The following is a 10,482-nucleotide window of genomic DNA, read 5'->3' as shown; positions in this document are numbered from 1 at the left end:
TAGCTTTAAAAATCCATAGATTAGCCGCACCGTTATATAAACCGCAGGGTCGAAAAATGGGAAAAAAGGCGCGGCTTATAGTCCGAAAATTACGGTATATCAAGCATTAGGATTGTTGTAGTAGTGTATCATCCTACAAACCTAATAAAAAATGTGGATTAAATGTGTCTTAAAGCATATCACAATTGCAATGTAAGTCTAAATAATCGTAATAAGTTAAATATCCTACAGATTGATACATTCATTGTAAATATATATAAATGGGGCTTCAACTAAAAGGTGATTACAATTTTCAAACCGACTGGAAACCAAACACTTAACTCGCATATCTTTCTCCTATGCCTCTTTAAGTGTTTCCTGGAAACTATCAAATAAAAATAAAATAAGCCTGGTTCATATTATACTACTACCTCCTAGTGAACATGTGTTAACTTGTCCACTAGGAGGTAGTGTTGTACTGACCAGCTGCCATTCAGAGTGACCCGGAGAGTCTAAAGCTGAAGCAACGCTGCATGGTGAGGAATTCAGGAAACCATTGAATGAAGTTAAACTTTGTGACAGCGCTCACCTCTGAGTCTGCTCCAGCTTCAGCAGCCAGTGTTTCAGCAGTGAGTCTGTCTGAAGCGTTTTCTCTGTCGCTCTCCAGCCTCTCGTTGTGTTTCTCAATCACGGCCTTCTCCAGTTTGATCCTCTGCAGCCGTGACTCCACATGTTCCCGAGCGTTCACAGTCTGCAAACGACACATTGACTCGTTAATGTCGATCTGTTGAAGTGAATCTGATGAAAATAGAATCTCCTTACCTTGCTCAGATATTTCACCACCTTCGACTTGGTTTCTTCAACACACAGACTCTGGGAAATGACCTCTTCATGGTTTGTAATCTTAAAGAGCAATATGACACGTTTACAACACAGTCAAGGGGCAGCACAGGATAACTTCTGAAACAGCTGTTACGTCCCTGCCGTACCTCCGCAAAGTGAGAGAAGGCCTCCAGAGCGTGCTGGTGCAGCGGCCACGACCTGTCGGACAACATGGCTCCAAACAGGCCGCTCAGCCTCGGCAGGATCTGACTCTGTGGGACACGAAGTGGGTTTAAAAGAGAAAAGATAGGAATATATTAAAATGTTCTCATTTCATATCCACAGTTTTGACTAATTATTGCTGATTTTTGACAATTACTTTTTTTTTTTTTAAATGTAAATGTTTTTTATTACAGACAGAATGGAGAACGTTTTTAAATGTTCAGTGGCATACTATGAGAATGTCTTGACTTTATTTACATTTTTAAAAATACTATTTTCATGACTTTTTGAATGTAAAATGTCTCAAAAGTACACATCTTAAATTTAAAATGAGCCAAAGTGAAGTTTTAAACTGCATACGTGGCAACGCTGAAATATGAGTAACTTCATGAATATAAGAGAGAGAAAAGGAACTAAATACAGAACATGATTAGCATATTGTTCATTCACAATAGGTCATCCACATTTTTACAATCTTCTTCAAAACTAATTTGTATTTATATTTGGCCTAAATGTTGGGAGCAACTTCGAAGGAGAAACAGCGGGAGAATAAATGTCTGACAACATCTGGTGAGGGGTGCAAAGACCCAGAAGGTGAGACACTGTGCAGCAGAGGGGTGTGATCACCTGGCTGTCTGAGGGGACGAAGACATTCCCCAGAGAGGAGAGGAACTCCAGAGCAGCGAGCGTCAGCTGATCGGCACACCGCTGAGACACCACAGCGTCCACACACAGCAGAGCCTGGACACACACACACACACACACACACACACACACACACACACACACACACACACACACACAGTCAACAGAAGCTCCCTCCAGTCCTGATCTAATAAATGTGAACTCTGAAGCGAACGTCATACCTGGCAGATGACTTGAGGTTCGATGTTTTTCACTAGAACGGCTGACATGGAGAGCAGCAGCTGCAGCGTGCAGTGGAGCGCGGGCTGGCTCTGCACCTGGAGCAGGGCAGGGGGCAGGGGTAACGGTAAGAATGTCTGGATGTAATCTCAAAGATCGGCATCGTACGACATCAAAGCATTCTTTAACTGATCAGTATCGCTATGTTAATCTGATCTGATCCTTTATTTATGACTTAAAAAGAAAATACCTTAAGGAACAGCTTGTTATTTGTTGTTAGGGTTAGCCCTTTTAATAAATGTCCTTGTTTGCACTGTGAGCTGTGTGCTCTTGGAAGATAGAAGGATCAGATTAGGACTTGGCATCTTCAGATACTCAATATTCAATTACTTGGATTGGGGGGCAACAAAAAGCCTGATTGTGAAATTCCTGGTTACCCACTACACTCTTAGGATCTCACCTGCTCTGGACTCATTCGTAACCACAGCTGTGTGAGGACCCTCAGAGCTGACAGCACACACTGGTCCTCAGGAGAGGTCTGCACCCGGACCACCGCCAGGAGGGGCCGCAGCACCGTGTTCTGCACACAGGAGGGACGGTCAATTCCAACATTTGTGCAGATTTTCCCGTTTAACTATCCCCACCCTGCTTCCTAGCATTGTTTTCCACAGCTGGATGTAATCATTCTGGCCAAAAAAGAATCAGACAACTTTACATGATGAACTTTGTTTGCCTGAGTAGACACTGAAGGCTTAATCCTACATCTGAGTCTAACAGCTTATAACAATCCAAAATTAATCACAAAACAAACAAACAAGTTATCATTCAGTGCAATACGTTTATATTATGCTGTCAAGACTTAAAACCTTATTAAAACGTCCATGTAACGTTCAACTGGCGAGAAGGTGGCCTTTCCTTCAAGTGAGAAGACGTTGTTTCACGCTTTAATAAGCACTGAGATGTTTCATTTCTCGCCCTCGATGTTTGTGCTGCCTCTTTTTACGCACTACATATCAGTCACTGGATTTCACTTAAAAAAATATATGGACCATTAACCATTATCTCTCTCTCAGGTAGGGAAGGTAAGTGGAGAAACCAGCTCGCTAGAATTTGAAAATACACAGCTGGAAAATATCTTCCCCTTCCTTCAGACTTCCTCACAGAGCCCCTCCTCCAACACACACGGACGCTCACATGACCAATGAGGGCACGAGATAAGTTTGTGCCCAGATGGAAGGCTGACAGGCAGGTAGGCCATCCAGTTATTTTAGCCGGGCCGGCTCAGATGATTGGTCGTGCTTTTTACAGTACCACGGCTTCCACTGATGAATTTTTTTTATGTATTTATTGTCAAAGCATTTAATGTATTCATTGCTATCGGGATGTTAAGAGCATTCCATGGAATATAACAAAGAGTGTTTCTGAAGTGAATTACCTACCCCACCTTTACATTTTTTGAATAACTTGTTGCGTTTTAGCACAACTACTGCCTCTACATTTGAAGGCAAAGCAGATATTAGGCTACTTCTAATTCATGCTAAGGGATGTTTAAAACAATCAGAGCCGTATCTAGGGTTCTCTTCACCATTCGGTCCACTTGTCCTAGTTTGTAGCCTCCATTCTGCCAGTCAGTCAGAGCGTTTTGAGCGAGGCTGACGATGTCGGTCTCTACACGGTGACGAGCATCTTGGGAAAGAGCTCTGAGGAGGACATGTCTCCACACTGAAAGGTTTTCTACCTCAGACGGCGGGAAACGAGCTAACAGCTCCATCTGGAAAAACAAAACACTTTGAGATGAAGGGGGGGAAAGAAATCACCTGATATGAAGGTGATGATCTTACACAGCAAAATATGTTATTATTAATTTACGGTTAAATGGACACAATCAGAAACCGTCATCCAAAACAAGAAAGTAGGATTGTTGGACAGATTTAAGAAGTAAACCTGAGTGTTTGAGTTGTGAAATGTACACATGACGGTGATTATATGCATTAACACAATCCCAATAATGTCCTATACCGTAGCCCTTACATTCACTAGATCTCAACCCAACTGTTATGAGAGACTAATATGTTGAGACTCTCCATCGTCAAAACTTAAAATAGCAGAAATATGAGTAGGAATGGTGTTCTCATCTCAATTTGTAGTAAAAAGATAGCCATTGCATTTGACCGTACTGAGGAGGATATTCTTTATACCGTAATTTTCGGACTATAAGGCGCACCTGAATATAAGCCGCAGCAGCTAAATTGAATGATGTGTACATATCATAAGCCGCAGGTGTTTTAATGTTTAATTACCATATGTAAGGGTTCGTGCACAGAGGGGATTGTCGGGAAAGAGATGGCTGTTTGAGGAAGCTCCCATTTATTAACATTTCAACAAACAAGTTGCATATTTGCATAACGTATTCAAGTGTTACCATTTAGTGCAATAGTAGCTACAGAACATGTGCTGTGCTGTGTAAACTGTACTGTGTCACATAGCGTTTCAGACACACAAACTTTTCAACTTTCAAACTTAAACGGTGCGCTCCCAGTGCACGTACCGGCAGTGATCTACAGCAGTGGTTTTCAACCAGTGGTACGGGGACAAACTGTCTCGCTCTCGTAATGTCTGTCTGTCTTGCTCTCGTTCTGTCTCTCGTACCACTCTCGGTTCCACTTTTACTTTTGCGCGCTACCTGTCTCACTCTTTTCCGGCCTCCAGCTTTTCCTGCTGGAGCCNGTGTGCCTTGGCAGTCTACAGTTTTTTAAAGTAATATGTAATATATAATATGTTAGTTTTTTTTAGTAACGACCCCATCTCTGCCCATTACCTAGGCTGGGAAGTCGATCTTCAAATGTTGGTGTGATCATGAGCTTTATTACTATAACGCAGGGGTGCCCAATACGGTCGATCGCAAGGGTAGTGTGGGTAGATCGCATTGCATTGAAAAAAAAATAAGATTTATATACCTCTGTTCAAATGTCCCTATTAGTTTATGGTCGCAATCTCTAGTTTTAAGCCTTCTTCAATACACCATGATATTTAGTTTGTCAATTGTAGATTCCCATAAAGTAAAATACACTAAACAGGCTATGCAGTAGGGCACGGCTATCTTGTGATTGACAAGTCACTACCAAAAAGAAACAAGATGCTAGAATAACAAACTCAGGCCTCTAGGCTCCGCAAACCAATCAGTGACTTTGGACATCACGTCGTGTCACGTGACTTGAATTGAGCCGTCCCTTATAGATAATATCTCTTTACATTACATTACATGTTAGACGCTTTTATCCAAAGCAACTTACATACTCAATACTGTGAACAATCCCCACAGGAGCAACGACATGCTGACTGCAGTGGGGTTTGAACCTGTGAACCCCTGATCCGAACACCTACGAACAATCCACTGCGCCACACGCCTCCCTTTACGTATGCACACACACACAATTTTGAGTTGCACCATCCCTTATACTATCTCTTTACGTCTCCAGGGACACCCCTCCTGGCATGGTCCTTGGAAGATGTGGCAGTGAACGCGCTTTGCAGGCGGCGAAAAGAATCCCACCAGACTCCTTTGCCCCTCCACCAGAGGGACGTCCTTGTCCTTTTTCCTTTTCGTCATTCATAATTTCAAGCTATAAAAACTCTCGATCTTCTCTCAAATTATTAATTTTTTTGGACGCCCACGGCTCGAGTTCAGGGCGTTCCGAACTGAATGAGAGCGTCAAATGACGGCAAGACGCCCCCCTGGAAGGTTTAAAGCTTTCTAACTCAATCTTTTAATTTCAGCTGTCTTTTTTTTAATCTATACAATAAACATTTTCTTAAAGACAGCATCCACATGCAGCATCCATCTACAAACACTTTTTTTAATGAGTTTATTGCTTTCTCAAAAGGTGACCTGTGCTACCCAGCTGACCTCCCTAAGCCAGCAATTAGTGAGAAAAACTTCAAGCAAAAAACACCAGTTTATGGTTTAGTCTAAATTAACAATTGCTCATTATAAAACTGTCTTAAATGTCCAAGACGTAACCCTTGAATGCAAAACCATCTAATGTTCTGCCTTGGTCATAGTTAGCTCAACTGTTTTGTGCAAACAAGATAATAAAATGTTGAGGACATGTACTGTTTATTCTAGGATGTAATCCTTAAAGAATCTAAAAGCCCTGAAATCCCTAATTAGTCAAACACCAGTGTTGTAAAGTCTCACATATGTTATTTGTATTTCTTTAGAGATCCCTGATTTGGAAGAGGTGTTGGGGCACCTATCATCTTCACCTCTCCTGCTAACAGTGACAGGGACTTTGTGTGCACAATAAAACTTCTTTCAGAGGCTTGTTAGGTTTGCTGGAGACGGCTCGATTTGTTGTGCCTGACTTAAACTCTTCAACTCCATCAGACCTACTGCTGACTACATCAATATCGATGCATGCTGCATGGCCAAGCATTGTTGGAGCCCATACTACTTCATTTTAAATTCCAATCACAATCTCAAACTTTCTAAAGAATCTCAATAAGTTGGACTGAATCTGGGAAAACTGAGGGAAAAGCTAGGAAAGATCTGAAGTGAATATATTCTGAATATACAATATATATGTGATATTTTCATTATAGTCCAAAGGAAACCTGATATCTTTACCTCCAAAACAATGTCTTACTTCACAGTGTAAGGCTTAACTTAGGTTTTTGGAGGGGATAGAAAAATGTGTTATTTTTTTAATAATAAATAAATACAGATATTAAAAATAAACTTGACTTTAAGGTTGAAAAAAGAGTGACTTATAAGCCTTTGTTTGGCCAAACTGAATACAAAAAAACTTCTCAAACTTTGAAGGGATTTTTCTTTGAAAAACGCAACGAGGCAGTAGTTTATACAGAGTGAGCATAATATGTGGACCTTTGCAGGAGCCAATATTGTTCTTAAACCTTTTTATTATATTACATCATATTATAGTGGGACTAAAATTCACTAGTATTTTAAACATGGCTCTATTTTAATTTTGAGAAAATGAGCCATCATTTCATACACTGTTATTTTTACTTGTAACATAGTGGGAGTTTTTAGTTTTAATGTGTCACACTGTACTGTAAATATAATTAATCATTTTTATATTATTAATTACCAGCTGAGGATCGTATTATTTCTTACTTCTCTCTTTTTTTGAATGAAATAGAGTTAAAGGTTACCTATCATGCTATCTTTAGGCAATAGCATAGGTCTCAGATATATAAAAATATATAAAAAACATGTCTATGAAGTGTTTTGCTCAAAACACTTCATAGACATGTTATTGGTTCTACACGGTGCATAGTGATAAGTCCATGTTCCTTTATCTTGTTTCTCTGTGCCTTTGTTTGCTTTCATTAATCTATCTCTGCTCTTTGTGAGGAGAGACGGATTGAAGTGTTTACAAGTTGAATTCTGAGATGAGCTTCTTGATTAAACTTTCCCCTGGAATCTTTGCTTTTGCATTTCTATTATAATGATAAACAAGGAGCCAACAATTCTCTAATCATTTACCACTTACATCGCTTCACTTTCTCCGTCTGTGTGAACGTGCGTTGTTTGTGTTTGTGTATGTGTTTGTGTATGTGTGTAATGAGAGCTGTGACGAGATTGAACAAATGGTTTGAATACAATTTTTAAGCTGCTTTTCAATAATCCAAAAGGGAGAACACGTCTTGTAAATGCTAATGTTTTGGCACAAAAAGCCCAAGATTAAAGCTGTATGTGAGGACTTTCCATAGAAAAATAATTTCATAGTTTCAGGTGGTGAATCTGACTCCAACAGGGCGAGACAAAGGTTACCTGAACCCTGCAGAGTTTCCTCCACTATAGGAGCACTAATGCTTTTAAGAGATTGTGTGACAAAATCAAATAATTCAAATGGAATTGCAGCAATCAGAGGTCGTGCTTGAGGAGGGGAAGTTAATCAGTGGGAATATTCAGCATAGAGTTCAAATGTGATGAATATTGACGCGTTATGTTGAAAGAAAAATTACAGTGTTGGCTTTTGAGGGGACGGAGAGACATGGGGTCCAAAACAGAGGAAACTATCATATTTTTAAGACAGAATCATAAATATAAGACGGTTTGCTTCTGTCTAAGGTGCGTAATATTTTTAAGTGATGTTAAGCATTTCTTTGAAAATAACAATTTAATTAATTTCCCCACTTTAATGGAACAGTTTTTTACAACCTAAGAATAGAAAACTGCATGAGGGTAAAACTGGTTTAAAATATTATTTGGAATTCCAATAAAACAATGACAGTATATATTGATATTTTAAATGACAGATTAAATTATATATTATACATTATATATTACAAACCATACCTGGTTTTATTTATCTTCTATCTCCCCCATCTTTAATTTAGCCCCTGGGGCATCATTATTCTACAGTGCAAACATTGTTACTATATTTTGTATTATTTTTAATATCTTTCTAGTTCTCTGCGTTTTTAATTCTTGTTTTACTTTTATGTATGCACCATGACATCAAGTCAAATTCCTCGTACGTGTAAACTGGTAATAAACCTGTTTCTGATTCTGATTGGTAAGAAAATATTGCTTTTAATCAATGAATATTTCTTTTATTAAAATCAGGTGTTCTGTCATAGGCATGATATGGAAACATTTACCATGAATAAATGTTGAGAATAAGCAATAAAGGGTTTTTTCTCAGCTGTGTATAAGAGAAAAGCCTCCCTGTTTGGCATTGCACAAATGTTTGTATATGTGTGCGGCTTCAGGACAGAATTGAGCTTACTGTCACACCAACCTCCACCAACATGGCTGGAGATGGGCCCATGCAAATGAAAGCTATCAGAGACAAAGTGTGATGAATGTGCTCCCACATCACACTCGCCATCACAGCCAAGAGAATCTGAGCAGCCTCACAGGCAGGAAAACATCTGAGGAGCGCTGCAGCTCTCCGATAAACTGCACACCTTCCACTATCTTCCTGTTGCTTTTCACCACATGTTTCTGTGCCTCAAATATGGCGGGCTTGTACTTTGAGGTCATATGGTTTTAAAAATGCTCCTGACCTTCTTAAATAAACCGTATAGCTGGAGCGCCGCGCTGAACTCGCTTTTCTAAAGAATAAAATACAAAAGCCGATGGCAAATTATCAGTGAAGAAGTCTGATATATTTTCTGAATAGGCTGTGATGATGGCGGACGATAACGTGCCTTCAGTTCGAATGCTGCAATTTGCTATTAATGTTCGTACCAAATCAATCCCACTTAAGCGTGCATAATGTCCCATTTGCAGGCAGAGTCTGTGGAGATCTAAAGAAAAGGAGAATGCTCGTTTGGAGGTATTGCTTGATCTTTTGCTTCTTCATCATGCCAGGTTTAGGATCTGTCAAACGAGCCATACCTGCAGCTGATGACTCACACAAATAATCAGATTTAAGGCTGCACTAGAGGATTTCGCAGAGACGTTTGTGTGGGTTTAAGAGCCTGATAGACTTTTTGATGTTTTTCTGTTCATGATACCAATTAAGAAATGGGTATTAAAAGTTGTTTTGATCCCAATTTTTCAATGCAAGCACTTTATTGACCGTTTTGAAATTAGTTTTCTAACAAAAAAGCTATTCAATTACAACTTTGGTCTTCTTTTCTATACATTGGTAATAAGAATGAAATGGTAATGCTGAGAACTGGGAACAGAGCAACATCAATCCGACAAGGTCACTTATATTACTATTCCTATCTGCAGGTAATGATGTCGGTAATAATCAACGGCAGTTAGAACTCAAGGTCAATGTTGAACCTCGGAACCAGTTCACTGTAATGAGATCTATTTTTTAGGGATTAGGAAAACCTGAAAGGCAACGGTCACATGACCACCTTTGGTAGCCAGGTTAGCACAAAAGTTAGTAAGCTTGTTGGCATGTTTACTGAACACAAGAACACAATTGGCCGTGTGAGCTTAGAATGTTATACTACCTGTGCATTTCATAAAAGCCAATATTTAGATTTATTTATTAGAAAACTATCAAAAGAAAAGGAACATTTGTACGAGGTTCCATCCATTAACAAAATAACTTTTAAGTTCAGGCCAATACATCAGTGTGGAGAAAGAGGATACAACGATATGTTGTCATTAAAACAATGTCTAATAAATCAAATTCTTCCACAGATCATGCTGCTCATTAAGATCTTACTGTATGTGCCATATATTACAGTCGTAAGTCTAAGGATTGCATACACCGTGTTACTGAATCATTGAGTAATGTATGGACCACTGTGATCACAGATGGGACTAAGCAACTTGTAGTTCTTTGACCTAAGCACTTACATAACATATCATACAAAAACACAGTGGGAGGTGCTCAAATTATGTAGTTAATGAACATTTAGGAGAATAAAAATGCTGACCCTCTTGATGCTTGTGTGTCCATTGGAATTGAGGTGATATTACCGTCTGTATTAGGTGTCATTATACCAATCACATTAGCACAAAGTCTAAAATGCACCAATATAAGGGCAATTACTACCGAAAAACTACGCACAGGAAACTTGATCTCAATCCATTTCAGTTTTTTTTCAGTAAAATGCGAAAAATGTGTCTAGAACTGCTGTCAGCATTCAGCAGCC

General features: G+C 39.3%; 1 protein-coding gene across 1 annotated transcript in view; it reads right to left on the bottom strand.

Annotated features, from left to right (window-relative positions):
• Positions 1-8,902, bottom strand: part of LOC104956569 (uncharacterized protein C1orf112 homolog) — a 10,125-nt gene extending 1,223 nt beyond the window's left edge. Inside the window, exons 1-8 of the mRNA XM_010784069.1 lie at positions 8,777-8,902; positions 3,473-3,658; positions 2,348-2,467; positions 1,890-1,985; positions 1,651-1,764; positions 969-1,073; positions 802-882; positions 569-730 (exon numbers count right to left, since the gene is read on the bottom strand). Of these exons, the coding sequence (XP_010782371.1) occupies positions 569-730; positions 802-882; positions 969-1,073; positions 1,651-1,764; positions 1,890-1,985; positions 2,348-2,467; positions 3,473-3,658; positions 8,777-8,902 (990 nt within the window). The remainder of the gene's footprint in view (positions 1-568; positions 731-801; positions 883-968; positions 1,074-1,650; positions 1,765-1,889; positions 1,986-2,347; positions 2,468-3,472; positions 3,659-8,776) is intronic.
• Positions 8,903-10,482: the final 1,580 nt, after the last annotated feature.

This window comes from Notothenia coriiceps, unplaced genomic scaffold, assembly GCF_000735185.1.
Source record: "Notothenia coriiceps isolate Sejong01 unplaced genomic scaffold, NC01 NC01_scaffold00026100, whole genome shotgun sequence".
Lineage (NCBI taxonomy): Eukaryota > Metazoa > Chordata > Actinopteri > Perciformes > Nototheniidae > Notothenia > Notothenia coriiceps.
This window is presented reverse-complemented; position numbering and strand designations above follow the sequence as displayed.